The 18,878-nt window shown below is 53.3% G+C and overlaps 1 protein-coding gene and 1 long non-coding RNA gene across 2 annotated transcripts; one reads left to right on the top strand and one right to left on the bottom strand.

The window, feature by feature from the left end:
• The first annotated feature begins 9,927 nt into the window (after positions 1-9,927).
• LOC118726500 lies at positions 9,928-12,843 on the top strand. Its single transcript, XR_004990310.2, has 3 exons — positions 9,928-10,184; positions 12,144-12,151; positions 12,833-12,843. It is a non-coding gene; the product is annotated as an uncharacterized LOC118726500 (long non-coding RNA).
• RSAD1 (radical S-adenosyl methionine domain containing 1) lies at positions 11,600-17,631 on the bottom strand. The gene is made up of 9 exons (XM_036451357.2): positions 17,307-17,631; positions 16,581-16,714; positions 16,266-16,470; positions 14,075-14,440; positions 13,548-13,611; positions 13,028-13,175; positions 12,771-12,825; positions 12,019-12,122; positions 11,600-11,836 (listed from the first exon to the last, which is right to left on the bottom strand). Exons 1-9 carry the CDS (start codon positions 17,445-17,447, stop codon positions 11,719-11,721), a joined length of 1,335 nt encoding a protein of 444 aa, XP_036307250.1. The 5' UTR covers positions 17,448-17,631; the 3' UTR covers positions 11,600-11,718.
• Positions 17,632-18,878: the final 1,247 nt, after the last annotated feature.

Genomic DNA, 18,878 nt, shown 5'->3' with positions numbered 1-18,878 from the left:
GGACCCGGGCGTGGAACCCCGCGGGGCCCGACCGTGACGTCACAAGTGGCGTCCTGACATCAGCAGCCAGGCGGGGCGAGGCCCAGGGTGCTGGGGGGGGGGGGGGGGGTAGAGACTGCGTGACCTGCCCCGCCCGTCTGGGTGTTGTGGCTGCCAGCCCCTTCCCCGGCCGCCCCGACTCCGCCATGGCTCTGCCCTTGAACAACCAACACTGAATCATTCCTTTCGCCCGTGCCCATGCCCGTGCCCATGCCCGGGCCAAAACCCAGGGAGGGCTCCCCTTGGGATTTCACCCTGTGACCTCCCTCCGCCCTCTCCTGCTGCAGCCACTGTGGCCTTCCTTCCACCACTCCCCAAAGCAGCCAGCGTCCCCCCACCCCGCCCCCCAGCGGAGGGGCCTTCCCATACTGCTGGTTCCAGTTCTTGACAACCGGTTTAAAACAGCCCCTCTGTTATCTCAACTTTATGATTGCACCCAATTCATCCCCCCCCCCCCCCCCCCCAGCCTTAACGCATTCCGGGATTCGTTTGTTTATGTGTGCCTGTTGTGGAGCTCGATCTGAGGATGTGAGCTCCATATGAGCAGGGAAGCCTGTGTTGCCACCCCAACCCAAAGTTTAACCCAGAGAGGACTCTACTGTGTGTGCTCAGGGCCTCGTGATTAATCACAACTTGGGAAAGGCAGAGTGGGTCTCCTTAGAGGAGGAGCATGTGAGGGAAGCCACCAAACAGTGCCGCAGGCAGATAGGGTGGCAGGCGTTCCAGGTGAGGCCACAGCAGGAGCCAAGGCCCAGAGGGGATAAGATACAAGTTCAAGTTCAGGGAGGGTGAAGCATGCTTGAGCCACCACAGCTTTAGCAGCCTCCTCCCAGCTTGGCAACAAGGAGAACCTCCTGGAGCCCGGAGTGTTTCCTGCCCGGGTGGCATCATCCCTCTCCAGGCACAGACACCCCTAAGGCCCCAGGCTGGGGTGGTCTGTTCTCAAAGCCCTCACAGCCAGCTCAGCCCCTTCACACCTGTCTCCCTCCTCCAGGTCACCCTGTCACTTCTGCCTCACCTCCCGTGCACACCTGGCCCTCTCCCGTGTCGTCTGCACCCCACACCCTGCACCTGGCCACCCCCATTCCACACACACACCTGGCTCACTCTCCACATCTGGATCATTCCCCTCAATTCAACCACCATCCCTCTTTTTTTTTTTTTTTTTTTTTGCCTATTTTTATTCCTTTTATTAAAATAATCTTTGAACTTAGCACACTGTGGGTATTCTGTGTGTCAGATCACTAGATAGCTCATTCTGACTTTACACAATGTGCAAAGCAGAGGAGCTTAAACCACAACTCTGGGTTTGAATTTGGTAGTCCTGACCATTTTAGATTGTGTGATCTGATGCCAGGAAGTGAAGACAAAAACTATCTGGTTTCAGCCATTAATTTCAATCTCTTCTCTTGGTTTCAGACAACACTGGTACGGCAGCAAAATGACGTGTGTTTTACTTTCCTATGGACCTTGCCTCCGAGAGGACGGAGGGCAGGTTGGTGGACAGCTGCACAAAGATGCTCTGGGTGGCGGAGTTGGGGGATCGGAGAGGGGCGGAGCGTGTGTGGGAGGCTCATAGGTGCCCAGGTACGCAGGAGGTGAGGACTGGAGCGCCGCCTTGAGGGGACAGTAGGCGGGAATGGGCATGGGGGTAGAGGGACTTTGCCAGCCCAGGGGCTGCCATGGAAGAGAGGCCCTCTTTATATATATAAATTTCTGTTGATTTCAGAGAGGAAGGGAGAGGGAGAGAGAGAGAAACATCAGGGATCATCAATCGGCTGCTTCCCGCACACTCCACAGCCCCCGCATGTGCCCTGACTGGAAATCAAAGGGCGACTTCCTGGTTCAATAGGTTGATGTTCAACCACTGAGCCACACCTCCCGGGCCACTGGCCCTTTTAAACAACCCATCTCACCATTACCCTCTTTACCAGACACTTGCTCAGCTCACAGGGAGCAGAAATCTTCATTCTCCACTCCACTAACCCACCTGGCCAGGGCTGCGTGACCGTTTTTCAAACGTGTTTTATATTGCTATAAATGAATTAGAAGGGTCACAGTGGGGCGAGAACCAGAAAGAGGGGTGTTTCCACAGCAAGTTCCTCATGATCTAAAGCTCTGCCCACCTCATCCCCCATCAGTGCTGCTGAGGCCCTTCCTGAGGTCTTAATCGCCAGAAGCAGAGCAGGTGGGGCCTGTGTAATAAGCTGGTCAGGTTCAAGGGTGGGGGGAGCCCTGGGCCAACCTAGGGCCAGCAGGAATGGAGCCGAGGTGACACGAGGTCTAGGGGAGGACGGGGAGCAAGGGCAGCAGGAGAGACCTAGCCCGGAGGTTTGGGCGAAGGAGAGGCACCTGCGGGGAGTGTGTCCCAGGTGTCAGGGTCTGGGCGGCGGGTGGAGGCGGTCCCTCCACTCGAGGAATGGGGCCATTCCTGTCCGACCTGATGGGGGAGGGCGAGGGATGAGGAGTCACCTGCTGAGGTGGGTGCCGCTGACTGGAGGCTGTCAGTCTGCCCGTGGCACACACCCTCCCAGCTACCCGGGAGGTGGCAAGTCCTACCCTGAGCCAGGGTTTACCTCCTGACAAGTTTCAGCATCACAGGGAAACAACAAGTTTCCGTCTTGTCAGGCACCAGGAATTTCTGCTTGGGACACGTCTTCTTGAGAGCTAGCATGCCCCCAGGGCACTGTCCACCACCATGCAAACATTAGTAGTAATAACTACCGCATTTGTCAAAAGCCAAGAACTGCAATAAGCCCATTTTGTGCCAAGAACTGCAAAAGGCTCTTTCCATCCATCCATCCGTCCATCCACCCATCTACCCATCCATCATTGCCAACCTCAGAATAAACTTGAAGACGAAACTGGTTTGGCTCAGTGGATAGTGTCAGCCTGCGGACTGAAGGGTCCCAGGTTCAATTCCGGTCAAGGGCACATACCTTGGTTACAGGCACATCCCCAGTGGGGGGGGGGGGGGGGTGCAAGAGGCACCTGATCGATGATTCTCTCTCATCGATGTTTCTAACTCTCTACTCTTTTCTCTTCCTCTCTATAAAAAATCAATATATTAAATAAATAAATAAATAAATAAATAAACTTGAAGAAGGCACAGTCCCTGCTTTTAGAGCTGAGAAAATGGAGACTCAAAGAGTGAGTGGCTTAACAAGGGTCACGCAGCTAGTAAGTGACATGGCCCCCCTCCAGGGGCATTGCTATGGCAACCCCCACCAAGGCTCTAGCCCAGGAACCTGACCATCATCTCACCTCACGCCCCCCCTCACCCCAAGGAAGCAGGATGATGGTGTTGCTGCTCAGGACGGATATGAAATGGGGTCAGTGACCCAGCAGGAAGAGGCAGGGCAAACTGGCTTCGGCAACAGTGGCCCAGGGCTGCCTCCCTCCTCTCGCTGACCACTCAGAGCCCGGCACAGGAAGCAATCGCAGACATGGGCTGGCCCAGTGGTTCTGCAACATGGCTGAGCATCGGGCTCCTTAGAACAATTTCCAAATGCAGATTGCCGGACACAGAGGGTTAGATTCTGTAGATCTGAGGGGGGATGTCCAGGAATGGGCGTGTTGTGTGGGGCCGTGGTTAGCTGTGATGCAGAGCCAGGTTTCAGGACCTGGGGCTGGTCCAACTCCTTCACTAAACAGTCAAGAGCACCAGATCCTGGATGCGCAAAGTGTCCAGCCTCTGGTCACACGGGAAGGAACTGGCAGAGTGGAGATTGGAGCCAGCCGGGCCTGGCTGCCACCGTTTGTTCCACTGTGTCTCCTGGGCGAGGAAAGCCAAACCTCTGGAGCCTGGAACTGACAAGAAAAGTCATGAGGCAAAAGATGGACTCGATATAGAAATACTTCATTAACGGCAAAAAGTATAGCATAGCGAAAGCAATACTTGTAGCAGGTAAGACAAAGAGTCAGTATATTTGTAACATCTACTTCATCTATCCATCTAGTTCACTCAAGTCAATTAGGAAATCACCTTGGCTTTAATTGGTTCAATAAACAAAGAGCTTAAATGTGCACATGGCACAATTATTAGTAAACAAATATTTAATGGAGAATGTCTAATCTGGTTGGTAAACTTTAAAATGTATATTGAAGCTGAAACCGTTTTTTGGCTCAGTGGATAGAGCATCGGCCTGCGCACTGAAAGGTCCCAGGTTCGATTCTAGTCAAGGGCATGTACCTTGGTTGTGGGCACATCCCCAGTAGGAGGTGTGTAAAAGGCAACTGATCGATGATTCTCTCTCATTGATGCTTCTAACTCTCTATCCCTCTCTCTTCCTCTCTGTAAAAAATCAATAAAATATATATTTTAAAAAATGTAAATTGAAACAAGGCACCATGTACACATTAGATTTTTTCTGAGCTATATTTTCTATATGTACATAAATGTCCGTTGATAAGGAAGGACTGGGAAGGATACACAGTGGCAGGGGTGTCTGGTTAGATTTCCATGTTTATTCTTCCCCCTTTTAATGAACCATCCCTTTTATTCTGGGAGATTGAGCTGGGGGAAAGAAGCAACAAGCCCAGTTTAAAACTACATTTCCCAGCCTCCCTTAGGTATAAGAGTGGCCAATGAGAAGCAAGCGGATGTTATGGGACAGGGGGACTTTCCAGGAAGCTCTTCAGATGGGGTTGATTCACCTGGGAAAACACACTGTGGCCCCTCCAGCCTTCCTCCTTCTTGGGGCCTGGGATGCAGAGGTGATGGCTGGAGCTCCAGGGACCACATTCGCCCAGATGGAGCCCTTAGGGATGGAAGCTCTGAGCTGAGGATGCAGAGCAGGAAGACAGAAGCCTGGCTCTTTGTGACCCCTGAGCAAAGGCCCACCAGGCTCATCCTGAAATGCTTCGTCTAGACTTCTGTGTGGAAGGAAAAGAACTGTATTGACTTGTTTACGCTTACGCGACTCTGATTTTGTCATATTCAGTTAAACCTTAACTGATACACACATCAAACCTCTGGGAGTGTGTAAAGGGGTTTTCTTTTCTATGCTGTGGTATTGTTTACATGTATTATCTTTAGTGGTTTTGGTTTTTGTTTGTTTTTTTTTTACAATAAGAATGCATTTGTGTACGATGTGTAGGAGCATCTGTTTTGGCGCCCCAGAGAACTCAAGTTGAGAGCTAGCCCCACCACTTCCTAGCCATGTGACCTTGAGTGGTCCATTAATTTCTCTGAGCCGGTTTCCTCATCTGCAAAAGTGGGCATGACAATAATAGAACTTCTCTCACCGGCTGCTGCGGAGCTTCCATGAACTCATGCAGATAACCTTCTGGGCACATGCCTGGCTCACAGCTATTGCCGTATGTAACACATTATGCTACCGCATGGGCACTGGCGGTAGCAGAACCAATGAGAAAAGCCCAGGATGTGTTGCTGGGGGAAAAAATACCCAAAACACCAGGTTGTAAGCTGGTACATGACTACGGTATCTTTTGTGGAAAGTTATTTTTATTTTTACATTTACATGTATATCTATGCACCGAGAGGTTTCTGGAGGGAGGGTTATCCAAATGTAGTAGCAATGGTAATGTCTGGGTAGTAACATTTTTCTTTCTTCTACAATAGATGGTTGAAAAGGGAAAAAAAAAAGTATTATTATTTTGGAGCAGGAAAATAAAAAAATAAAAACCTTCATTAAGCAATGTTAGTGTTCACATCAAGAATTACTAAAGCATTCATGCCCTTTGGCCTAGCTATCTCACTCTCGGGAACAGGCCTGAAGAAATAACTCAAATGAAGAAAGACACGCTCTCCATCAAAGCATGCAGGGCAGCATTGTTTATAAGAGAGGAAAATGGGGAGCTGCTTAAGTGACTTACATTAGGGTCATAATTATTAAATTATTCAGTCACTGGAACACTGTGCAACAATTTAACTGAAAAGATGATGGCCGTGTAACAACACAGAGAAATGCTTATGGAAGGAGGAGGGGCAGGAAAGGCAGAATGCAGGATGAGGTCTGTGCCAGGAGCGTCCTGGGCACAGAGCCTGCATGCATTTGGACGGGGACTGGAGGGGAATGCAGGCAAACATAAACAGTTTAATTTTGTTGGGGCCATTGATTGTGGGTGATGTTTTTTTCTCATTTAGAATTCTAATGTTTCTATAATGTTGTTTGTATAATTTTAAAATTTGGCTTTAAAAATCCGAGCAGGGCCCTGCCAGCATGGCTCAGTGTTGAGCAATGACCTAAGGCCCAGGAGGTTCGGTTCCCGGTCAAGGGCACATGGCTGGGTTGCAGGCTTGGTCCCCAGTGTGGGGTGCGCAGGAGGCAGCCAATCAATGATTCTCTCCCTCTCCTTTCCTCTTTGAAATCAATATATATATATATATATAATTTTTTTTTTTTAAATCCCAGTAGGGAAAAGAAGGGGGAGAGGGAGATCTGGGTGGGTGTGGATAAAAGAAATTCAAGAGGCAACGCACGGCAAACATGTCCATTTTGGTCTACCTGGGTAGCCCCAGAGTTTGCATCCTCTTTACTCTCTGACTTGAATGATTAGATGGACAAAATAATTGCTGTTCCGGAAGGCAGTATGTTAGCTGATCCTAAAGCTAGGATTACGCGTGTTCTTCAGCCCTAGCTGTTTTGGCTCAGTGGATAGAGTGTCAGTCTGCAGACTGAAGGGTCCTGGGTTCAATTCTGGTCAAGGGCACATGCTGAGGTTGCGTGCTCGATCCCCAGTGGAGGGCGCACAGGAGGCAGCCAATCAATGACTCGCTCATCATTGATGTTCCTAACTCTCCCTCTCCCTTCCTCTCTGAAATCAATGAAGCAATATATTTTTTTAATAAAAGAGTGCTCTTCAGACTGAAATCCTTTGGAAAAATGCATCATGTTTGTTATTGACAAAATTATAGAGGAGTGAGAACACTAGCAAGCTGGCAAGAGCGTGCAGTATGAAGGCTTCCTGGTATCATGTATCCAAACAAAGAATGTGCATATCCTCAGTCAGCAACCACACTTCTTGGGATTTATCCTAAACCTAAGGAAATGATCAAGCCAGTGCAAACAAATATTTACATAAGATGTTCATCATAGAGTTTGTAAAAATAAAAATTAAACCCTTCATCAAAAAAAAAATAAAAAAAATGGTAAACTAAATCCTGGCACAACCATGCGGTGGTTTCTGATGAAGCTATACTCAAAAAATAGGATGTAGCCGAAACCGGTTTGGCTCAGTGGTAGAGTGTCGGTCTGCAGACTGAAAGGTCCCGGGTTCGATTCCAGTCAAGGGCATGTGCATTGGTTGCGGGCACATCTCCGGTAGGGGGTGTGCAAGAGGCAGCTGGTCGATGTTTCTCTCTCATCGACGTTTCTAGCTCTCTATCCCTCTCTCCTCCTCTCTGTAAAAAATCAATAATATATATTTTTAAAAAATAGGATGTAGATATAAACTTGACATGTACAGGTGCCCACCACATATTAGCTAGAACAAGAAGGCTCCAAAGGAAAGAGATTCAGAGGCAAAGAAGCATCGAACAGACTGTCAAACTACAGCAGGAAGGCAGGGGAGAGTGGGGATCAACCGAAGGGCTTGTCTGCATGCATATAAGCAAACCAATGGACACAGACGCTGGGGGAGGGGGGAGGGCATGTATGGGAGATGGGGGTAGGAGAGGTTGAGGGGGAGGTCAGTGGGGAAAAGAGGAGACATATGTACTACTATTTGTAATACTTTAAACGATAAAATTAAATTAAAAAAATAAAAAAGGGTCCAAAGAAAGATGCATATTATCTCATTTTTGTAAGACTGTACATCTTACAAAATGAACAAATATGTTCATTTGCATGTAAGAGTTTTTGCTAATATATACACCACGATTTTAACAGTGATTAATCTTTGAATGGTGGGATTACAAATTGTATCAGTCAGTGTAGTCTCAGTTATGCTTCTGTAATAAACCCCCAAAAAATCCACTGGCTTACAACAGTGAATTGGAATTTCTCATCCCTGCTCAAGTCTCCAAGGTCCACTGCTCCTCTGCCCAACGTCTTAACTCGAGGACCCAGGCTGAGGACACAATCTCCGTCTGAACACGGCAGGTCTCTGTGGCAGAGAGAGAAGGTGGACCACCTACTGGCTCTTACAGTCAGGGCAGGCAAGTCTCTGGGTCCTTCTCAGGTTCATCAGGGCAGGGAGAGATGATCCCCCTCAGGAAGGGACACCTGAGGAAGGATGACAAACGTTTGAATAATATCAATAATACAATCTACTAACATTATTCATCCTTGTCTTAGTTCATTTGGGCTGCTATGACAAAAATGCCATCGACTGGGTGGCTTCAACAACAGACATTTATTTCTCACAGTTTTTTTTTTTTTATACATATATATTTTATTGATTTTTCACAGAGTGGAAGAGAGACGGATAGAGAGTTAGAAACATCGATGAGAGAGAATCATCAATCAGCTGCCTCTTGCACACCCCCTACTGGGGATGTGCCCGCAACCAAGGTACATGCCCTTGCCCGGAATCGAACCCGGGACCTTTCAGTCCGTAGGCCGACGCTCTATCCACTGAGCCAAACTGGTCCCGGCTATTTCTCACAGTTTTAAAGGCTGGGAAGTTCAAGAGCAAGGCACCAGCACTCTCGGTGCCTTCTCTGCATGTCGTCATGTGAGGTTAGGGAGCTCTCTGGGGTCTTGTTTCCTAAAGGGCACTAACCTCATTCACGAGGGCTCCATCCTCATGACCTAACCACCTGCCAAAGCTCCACCTCCCAATCCACATCAGCTCAGGGAGGAGGTCTCCACATATGAATTCTGGGGGCACAGACATTCAGTCTACAGCAACTGTTATTATTGAAGCCCCTTTCTTTGCAAAAATAGAGTTCTGTCCCAGGAAGTGGATGGTCACATGGAGATGGGACATGTTGTGGGTTATCACTGTTCAAGCCTCTTCAGGGGCAGAAAGGTCAGGATTTTGCCTAATTTAAAGAGACAGGTCAGTCGACCCAGACCCACAGCTAAGTATAAGGTAATGGTGTAACACAAGTTCTGGATCCCCAGAAGGGTTATGCCAGCTCTGCTGCTTCCTACTGAGATGACCTGGGTCAAGTTAGAGAGCCTCTTTGGATATAAAATGGCAACTATAATAGCTGCCCTGTGTATGCACATTACTTGGTCGGGGAAGGGTGGAGGGCGGTTCAATCTCTAAGACGGTGAGTGCTCTTGTACGAGGAAGGTTTGCTCCTCCGAGTTGTAACCAACACCCTGACACACATGCCATCTCCCCGTGCCCTCTCACCAAAACAGCTCGTTCACTTCCTCATTGTGTTCATGTGCTTTTGGGGGGCTGAGGGGGGGGGGGAAGGGGAGCAGGTAAAAATGACAATATAAGTCTCCCTGTGGAGGGAGGACCCCTTTGAGGAACGAGGCCTGGCAGGCCTGGATGCAGGGGGAAGTAGCCGTGTCCCCCACGTCCCTCCTGAGCCCTGCCTCTGAGGACGGGAGGCAGATGGCAGGCTCCCCACACGGGCCTGATCGCTGGAGCCACGCAGGAAGCATTTAAAGACTGGATTCCTGGGCTCCACCTCCGGGAGGTTCTGATTCACCTGCGGAGGGAGGGTGGGACCGGAGTGAGTCATAGCAGCTGACCCGTGCCACCCCCTCCTGGCCCTGGCTCCTGTCCAGGCCCAGTGGCAGGGAGGGCCTGGGCGGCTCAGGTGGCCGGGCCGCTGGGGGAAACCTGAGCGGGCCCAGGTTATCTGATGGTGCACCTGCTCCGGCCCCATGCTCACTTCTTGAATATCAAGATCAGGGGAAGGCTCGGGAGGAGGCTGTCACCCCACCAGCCTTCCTTCCCAGGGCCAGAGGAGGAGTAAGAAAGAGGGATTCCCCCTTCCTGCCTCCAGCCCCTCCGAGCCAGACGCATGGCAGGCTCCCGCAGCCCACCCGCACGCCCTCACCGACCGCCCTGACATGTATCTCTGCCCGCGTCTGTCCGCGAGGCGGGGACAGGTCTTATTCCTCTCTGCGTGCCCGGCACAGTGCCTGGCACACCCGCCGTGCCTGCTGAATATTTCATGAACAAATGAGACGTCGTAACACTTACCGCAGGTTCACAGGAGGACTGATATTCACACCCACCGGGCACACGGGAAACGCACGTGCTCGCCCTGAGTCACCAGGACTGAATTCCTCGGGGCGTCACAGCGACCCTCTGCGAGGAAGAGGTAGGAAGCCTTGTCGCAGGAGAACGCCTGTCTCTCTCACACGCACACACACCCTGCATCCAATCTCTCCAGGGGCTGAGGGTCAGCCCTCCAAAAGGGGAGAGCTCTTTGGAGGTGGCTGAGTGCCCGTCAGTGAACGTAGAGGGGATGACGGTCAGAAACTAACGCTCTGCAACCCTCAGTCTAACGGCGGATTGATGTGGGCAAGGATCACGGATGGACGCTGACATCACCGGGTGAACCACGGCCGGCGAACAGGAAGAAATCTCAGCCTAGACGAAGTCTCTAGCCCCCAAGTCAGAATCCCACACCCCACAAAGGAGCCCAGGCAGAGGAGAGGACCACAGTCAAGACGGGCTCCAGCGGGTCTTGTTAAGCCACTTACAGACGCACCAGGCGGCCATTTCTGCAAGTGAAGGGCCAGGGAGGATCAGCAGGCTCTGGGTCTTTTCTGAATCCTCCTTCCCTCCCTCTTCCCTGCTTGCCCCACCCCTTCTTCCCCCCTTCACTCTTTTAAAAATATATATATATATTTTATTGATTTTTTTTTTTTTTTTTACAGAGAGGAAGAGAGAGGGATAGAGTTAGAAACATCGATGAGAATCATTGATCAACTGCCTTTTGCACACCCCCTACTGGGGATATACGCACAACCAAGGTACATGCCCTTGATCGGAATCGAACCCGGGACCTTTCAGTCCACAGGCCTGATGCTCTATATCCATTGAGCCAAACCAGTTTCAGCATCACTCTTTTTTAAAATATATATATTTTATTGATTTTTTTACAGAGAGGAAGGAAGAGGGAGAGTTAGAAACATAGATGAGAGAGAAACATTGATCAGCTGCCTCCTGCACACCCTCCCCTGGGGATGTGCCCACAACCAAGGTACAAGTCCTTGACCGGAATTGAACCTGGGACCCTTGAGTTTTCAGGCTGACGCTCTATCCACTGAGCCAAATGGGTTAGGGCTCCCCCTTCACTCTCTTCAGGGAAAGGCTGCAGGGAGAGGGAACTGGGGAGGAAGCTCAGGAAGGCCTGTGAGGCTCCTGACACCCCAAACACATCCTGGTTGCCAAAGGAGAAGGGGCAGGGCTCGCTCTGATCTTGCTCACTGTTCTGAGTCCGGCAGGCAGGTCCTGTGCGGGATGCACACAGGGGTCGGCCAGCATCGCTCAGCCCCTTCTCGGGGGTCCCGTCCTGTATTGTAGGGGCTGGGAGTCTGAGAGCCGGATCCCTCAGAAGCTCTTGCCAGCCAGGAGCTGCTTGAGAGACCACCAGTGAGAGGCACTCGCAGACACCACGACTCTGCCCTGGCAGCGGTGGGCACCCTCGATGCCAGTTCCCAGACCTCCGACAGTGGTCCTCCCGTCCACCTCACTGTAGGCGGTCCCCTGGGGACGCCAGGGCTGGGCCAAGAGGAGAGCTGAGATGTCTGTAGTGTCAGGCCAGCCCCAAGCCCACCCGGGCTTGGACATCCGTCACCCTCCTGGCACAGGGGCGGGGGCTTTCTGCTGCCAGGCCTCTTGGAGTCGTGGTAGAAGGGTCAGCAGCAGAGAGTCCAGCACGGCCAGCCCTTCCCAGGAACACCGGAGACCCCTAGAACACCGAGAGGCCCGGATGTGGCAGCTGCCTCCTCTCCCAGTTTCAACGCCCACCGTCTACCAGGGCCCAGGGCACCCACAGGCCCTTCCTCACCAGCGGTTCTCCCTTTCCCCGGGTGTGTAATCGGAAGTCAGGGCTTCCCACCACGTCTGACCACCCTCCCGCCGCCGGCACACCTGTGATCCAGCAGCAGCAAGCCCTGCTCCAGCAGCGCGTGCACAGCCTCGCTGGCTCCAAACACGTCCCCCAGGGTCAGCTGGGGCTCAAACTGCTGCCAGTGCTGGGGGAGCAGAAGGGGCAGGGGGTGGGGTTACGCTGGGCCGTGTGTCTGGGGGCGTGGGGAGGGGCGAGGGAGGGTTCAGTCCGGCCCCGGGATCTCAGCCAGCTGACTCTCATGCACACCAGGCCCAGGCCTTCGGGCCAGCAGGGACGCGGGCACCTCCACTCCTCCATGTTTAGGCCGAAAGCCAGGTCTCCCTCGATCCACCCCCTCACCCCCTACCCCTGCTGCTCAGGATATGGCCAGGGCTTTATAGTCCTGACTTCATCCAGGGAAGCTTGAGCTGCACTGAGCATTGACTGCACTTCCTGTCTGAGCTCTCCCTGCTAATTACAACATCCGAAACCCTTCATATTCTAGTCTGTCCCACCACGCAGCTGAGAAAAGGGACGTTCAGAGAGGTGAGAGGATGTGTGCTCAAGGGCGCAGTAGAAGGGGACTCGAGCCTGGGTCTCTGCAGCCCTAGTCCAGAACCCTCACCATTGCACCACACTGCCCATCAGGCCTCAGCTGGACTCAAGCCCCACCTCCAGCTGCCAGAGGGACGGAGGGGTGTGTGTGTGTGTGTGTGTGTGTGTGTGTGTGTGTGTGAAATGACCATGCGTGGCTTAGGAGGAAGCAGTGTGCCAGAGCCCCTGGACCCCTTACCTGGTGAGTGATCCCTACGTCTGTGCGCAGCCCCATGGCCAACACTTCCTCCAGCCTGAAAGGAAACCCATCCAGGCTATTGGAGAGGAGACCTGTGCTTCCCCCCGCCTTCCAGCCCCGCGCTGGGATGTGTGTATGGGGGGCTGAGGAGGACCATGCAGGACGGGACCAGGGAAGAGGTAAGGAGGTGCCCCTGGAGGTGGTTCTGGGGCCGCAGGGGGACCCAGGGGGAGCGCCCAGTGCCCCCAGGTGCTCACAGCTCCAGCTCGCCCAGGGAGGAGCGCTTCCGGGTGCCGTGGCCGAACAGCTTCACCTCCTTCATCCAGTTGTCAGGCTCAAGGGTCTGGATCCGAGCCTCCCGGGCAAGGCCGCCAGCCCCCTGGGGCACGAATCGCCCGTGGGCCCCTGACAACATCAACAACCACACCCGCTTTAACACCCGCTGGTTCTCAAAGCGTGATCCCCGGACCCACAGCATCGACGATGCTAGAAACCTACACTTGCAGACCTCACTCCCGCCCTGTGCAAGCAGACATCCTGGAGGGGGGCCCGGCCACCCGGGCTTTAACAGGCCTTCCCGGTAATTCCGGCACGTGCTGAAGGCTGAGGACCCCCGTGCCAGGCGTTACCAAGCGCCTCAAAACACACACTCAACGACATCCCTCTCTTGCCGTGTGTACATAGGAGCAAACAGAGGTTAATAAGTGGCCCAGGATCACACAGCCGTGACATCCACTCCCTTGTCCCCCTCCTGTGGTTCACAGGGCACTCACTCACCGGGCCCAACGCCAATGTACTGGCCGCACTGCCAGTAAGTCCAATTGTGGGTGCTCAGCGCCCCCTGTGGGGAGGGAGAGGGTCGTCAGGGCCGAGCGAAGCTGGCAGCCCTGTTGCTGCTCAGGTAAGGGGAACCCGGTTAAAGTGTCCCCCCGCCCGCCCCCTCCCCACGCTGAAACCGGGTTGGCTCAGTGGATAGAGCATCGGCCTGCGGACTCAAGGGTCCCGGGTTCGATTCCGGTCAAGGGCATGTATCTTGGCTGCGGGCACATCCCCAGTGGTGGGTGCGCAGGAAGCAGCTGATTGATGATTCTCTCTCACCGGTGTTTCTAACTCTCTATCCCTCTCTCTTCCTCTCTGTAAGAAATCAATAAAATATATTTTTTTAAAAATAAAATATAAAATAAAATAAAATGTCCCCCCACCTCAGGCCTCGAGGACCCCGCTGAGACCCCGCAGGGTCCCTCGCCCAGGGCCCGCCTCAGCCTGCCCACTGCCCACCTTCGGCCGTCAGCCCCAGGACTTACATTCCGAGCAAAGTTGGAGACCTCGTACTGGCGGAAGCCCGCCTCCCGAAGGGCTGCCCGCCCCTCCTGGTACATCTCGGCGGCCAGCTCGGGGTCCGGGGCAGGAAGCGCGCCCCGCTGCACCCGGGCGAAGAGGGCGGTGCCGCGCTCCAGGGACAGCTGGTAGAGGGAGACGTGGTCGTCACAGCGGCGCAGCAGGTCCCCCAGCCGCCGGAGCCAGGGCCCCACCTGCTGGGCGGGCAGCCCCAGCATCAGGTCCACTGACACGCGCCCGGGGAACAGGCCCCGGGCCTCTGCCAGCGTCCGCAGAGCATCGTTGGCCGAGTGCGTCCGCCCCAGCAGCTGCAGCTCGGCGTCATCCAGGGACTGGGGAGAGAGGCAGGCGCCGTCAGCACACAGGCCGGCTCAGGGAGACACAAAACCACGTGGCCCACCCTACTGTAGGTAGATCAGGCCCATCTGGATATTTATAACATCATTTCTTCTGCCAAGGGCCATTCGGATATTTACAACATCATTCCCGGGCCAAGCAAAAATGATCAACTTAAAAGTCAGCTTGCTTGCCCTAAGTGGGTTGGCTCAGTGGATAGAGGGTTGGCCTTCAGACTAAAGGGTTCCAGGTTCGATTCTGGTCAAGAGCATGTACCTTGGTTGCAGGCACATCTCCAGTAAGGGGTGTGCAGGAGGCAGCTGATTGATGTTTCTCTCTCATCGATGTTTCTAACTCTCTATCCCTCTCCCTTCCTCTCTGTAAAAAAAAATCAATAAAATATATCTTTTTAAAAATTAGCCTGGTATATTTGGTCAAATATGTCATCAACTCACCCCTAATGCCTGGGACGGGCCAGACCCAATACCGAGGGCATACCATTCACTGAAGGGTCACGCACTACGGGCCAAGCTTTTCTATGTGACATCTAATTCATCCTTATAACCCTCCAACGTTCACTCCAAATTTACAAAGGAGGAAACTGATGTTCAGAGATGTTACATAACGTGCCCAAGGTCACACAGTCAGACCCTGAACGTAGAGGACTGCCTGGCCCCAAAGCCAAGAGCCTTTCTTAATTTTACTTTTGATTTTGAAATATTTCGTATCTATAGAAAAGTTGGGGGGAAAAAGTCAACGAATACCACCACCATTCAGATTCACCTACCACATTTTGCCACATTTGCTTTGACTCTATAAATATACATGCATATGATGACGATGTTGACCCATTGGAGAGTAACTGACAGATTAGCCCTACGGGAATATCCCATACCTGCTCTGTCCAATATAGCAGGCGTTCACACACGTGGCTGTTTACATTTTAAGGTAACTGAATTTAAATGGTCACATGCCAAGTGTTCACCGACATACAGTCAGTGCGGCTATAGAGCATTTTAGCGGGAGATGGTAGCCACTGGCCACATGCTAGTGAGCATTTGCAAATGGGTTACTTAAATGTAACCAACTTAAATATTGCACCCTTTCACCCCTAAATAGTGAAGTGTGTACTTCCTAACAACAAGGACACTCTCTTACATAACCACAAGCCAACTGCAGAGGTCAGGAAATGTAACGTTGACAGGAAGCCAGTATCTAATACACAGTCACATTCAGATCTGGCCCACTGTCCCAATAATGGCTACTGCAGTAATGTCCAGGAGCCAAGCAGGGGTCACACACAGCACTCAGCCGTCACCGTTTCATTGGATGCCTGTAGTCTAGATCCTTAGCCTTCCCGTATCTCTCAGGATATTGACATTTTTAAAGAGTATGGGCCAGTTATTTTTTTTTTTCCAAAATATCACTTAATGAAGAAATTCGAGAAATCTGCTGCTCACCACTGTCCTAACAGTGAACAAATTTTTACTGTATACCGCATACTAAAAATTTGATAAGAGGTTAGATCAACCTCTTATTTATGCAGTCACTGGTTGATCCTTGTATGTGCCCAGACTGGGGATCGAACCCACAACCTTGGTGTATCAGGACAACACACACTAACCAACTGAGCTACCCAGCCAGGGCAAAAAATGTCTCTTGATTTACTAGGTTTCTTTGCAATTAGAGACCAGATATGCATGCATCTGGGGCCAGACTCTCTCAGCATTAGGAAATGTTTGCCTGATAAGTGAGTGTGACCAGTGGAGAGTCGGCACGGCAGGGCTGGTGCCCTGGGGTGGGGGTGGACAGACTGGTTACCTGGAGGCCAATGGACAGCCTATTGACTCCGGCTGCCCCAAAGGCTGCCAGTCGGGAGGCTGGGGCAGAAGTGGGGTTGACCTCCAAGGTGACTTCGGAGTCTGCAGGCAGGTGAGCTGTCTGGGCCACTGCCTCCAGGACAGCAGCCACAGTGTGGGGGCTGGCCAGGCTCGGGGTGCCTCCACCAAAGAACACGGACTCCACCCTGGGTAAAGAAGATAAAGAAGGTGAGGCCTGGGGGAGCCCTCCAGCAGGCCTGCAGCACCCGTCCTACCCACCTCCCTCCCAGCCCTGCTCCAGCCCCCCAGGACCCACCGCCGCACCCCGCTGAGCAGCAGCAGCGTCTGAGTCTCTGTCACCAGGCAGCTCCGCATCGCGGCCTCGTCCACGCCCCGGGGGATGTACTTGTTGAAGTTGCAGTAGCTGCAGCGCTTCTCGCAGTAGGGCCACTGGGGGCGAGGGGTGTTTGCAGGGGGTGAGCGGGGACTCGGGGCGGCCCTGGCCTCTCACCTCCAGGGCTCAGGTGCACACATTCCCACCCCATTCTAGGTCTGTGGACAGTGGTTACGCCCTCTGAGCCACACAACCCCCTAAGGCTGGGATTGTGCCCGCTCCAATAAGACAGGGTTTCCCAAACTTCTCTCATGATGAGAATCACCTGGTGGAGTTGTTAAAACTACCGATTCTAGGTACTCTAAGCTTAGTTAAGTATACAATTTTATCTATATGTTCCCCAAAATTCTAGTTTAGCACTTCTTAGTTGGGCTTCAGGAATCTGTCGTTGAACAACTCCACCAGGTGACTCTCATCATGAGAGAAAGTGTGGGAAACGCTGCCATAAGACAAAACTGGGGCTCAGAAGGGAAGCCACTGGGTCAGAGGTCGCCTCGCTGGTGCGCACAGAGCCTTCGGGTCCCATGTCCCTGCCAGGGCCCGGGGCCCTGCCAAGACCCCGCCCGGGAGCAGGGAAAGCCGGCGGGTGGGCTCACGAGTGACATGTCCCCCCGTGGAGCCCCGCTCCCCCGCCGCCGCCCCACTCACGTGGACGTACAGCGCCGCGCGCTGGCTCCGGGCCGCGGGGCTCGGCGATCCGCCCGCGCCCTCCGCGCGGCGGCGCCTCTGGGCCGCTTTGGCCGCCGCCGCCCAGGCCCCGGCCCCGGCCCGGGCGCGGGGAAGCGCCATGGTGCGCTCGGCGGCGGCGCGGTGCACCGGGCGGATCGGAGCCCGAGAGGCGCCCAGGGCGCACGGGGTGCGGGGAGCCGAGCCGGTGGGGCCGCCCCGGCGGAAGGAAGAGCGCCTGCGCGACTGAGCGCCGCGGCCGACGCGCGCGGAGGGCCGGGGGCCTGGGTCTCTGGCGCCACCTGCCGGGCACAGATGCGCTCACCGCATTTCTTTTCTTTTTTTTAAAAAATATGTTATTGATTTTTTACAGAGAGGAAGAGAGAGGGACAGAGAGCTAGAAACATCGATGAGAGCTGCCTCTTGCACACCCCCTCCCCACTGCGGATGTGCCCGCAACCAAGGTACGTGCCCTTGACCAGAATCGAACCTGGGACCTTTCAGTCCGCAGCTGACGCTCTATCCTAGGGGTGTCGAACTCAATCAGAGAAGGGGCCAAAATCTAAAATCCAGCCTAAATCGCGGGCCGAATGGTTTACTGAACAGTCATAAACTGTCATTGTGATGGAAACGCAGCGGAGTGCAGTGATGACAGCGCGGTGCGGGCCACATTGCAAGGCCTGGCGGGACGGATTTGGCCCGCGGGCCTTGTGTTTGACACATGTGCTCTATCCACTGAGCCAAACCGGTTTCGGCCCACCTGGCCTTTTCACTGGCCACTGGGGTGAACTCCCGCTGCCTACTTTCAGCACTCTGTGGAGCGCGGGTACCCCCGCCCACCCAGGAATTCCCAGTTCATTCAATGAATTCCCTTAACATCTTATGGGCCTGGCACAGAGCTGGGCACTGGGGGACATCGGATGCCTAAGACCGAGTCACAGTACAGGAGAAGCAAGCCAACGAGAGACAAAAGGCAACAGATGTCAATTCAGCATCTGCTGGATGCTAAGCCAGTCTGCTCTGTGCTGTGGGGCCATCTGTTACAAGGGCCCATGAGTTGGTATGGGAGGAGAGGACACTGGGCTGGACGTTGAAGGAGCAGAAAAATCCCAGGAGAAGCCGTTAGGCCAGGAGACTAGGCTGTCATCTCCTACATCAAACCCCCAGGCCCCCTGCACCTGCAGGGTGGAGAGCCGAGGGTGGTGTCCGTGGGAGAGACAGGGTTCAGGTGAAGGGCTCGGCAAGTAGGCACCTGAACTGTTCCCTGAAGTGGGAAGATCATGGGCTTTGGAGACAGAAAGTAGGTTCTCATTCCAGCTGTGTGACCCCGGGCAAGACACCAGATGGCTCTGAGTGTCTGTTTCATCATTTGTGAAATGGGGCTCATGTCCACTTGACAGGGTTGTTGGGGAGAGTTCAAGAAAGTATCTAGCATAGTGCCTGGCACCCAGAGAACCGTGAACTTATGTTCATGGTCTAAAAAGAGGAGAAGGCCCTAACCGGTTTGGCCCAGTGGATAGAGCGTTGACCTGTGGACTGAAAGGTCCCAGGTTC

This window comes from Pipistrellus kuhlii, unplaced genomic scaffold (assembly GCF_014108245.1).
Source record: "Pipistrellus kuhlii isolate mPipKuh1 unplaced genomic scaffold, mPipKuh1.p scaffold_m20_p_22, whole genome shotgun sequence".
Taxonomy (NCBI): domain Eukaryota; kingdom Metazoa; phylum Chordata; class Mammalia; order Chiroptera; family Vespertilionidae; genus Pipistrellus; species Pipistrellus kuhlii.
The sequence above is the reverse complement of the archived record's forward strand: the minus strand, read 5'-3'. Positions and strand labels throughout refer to the sequence as shown.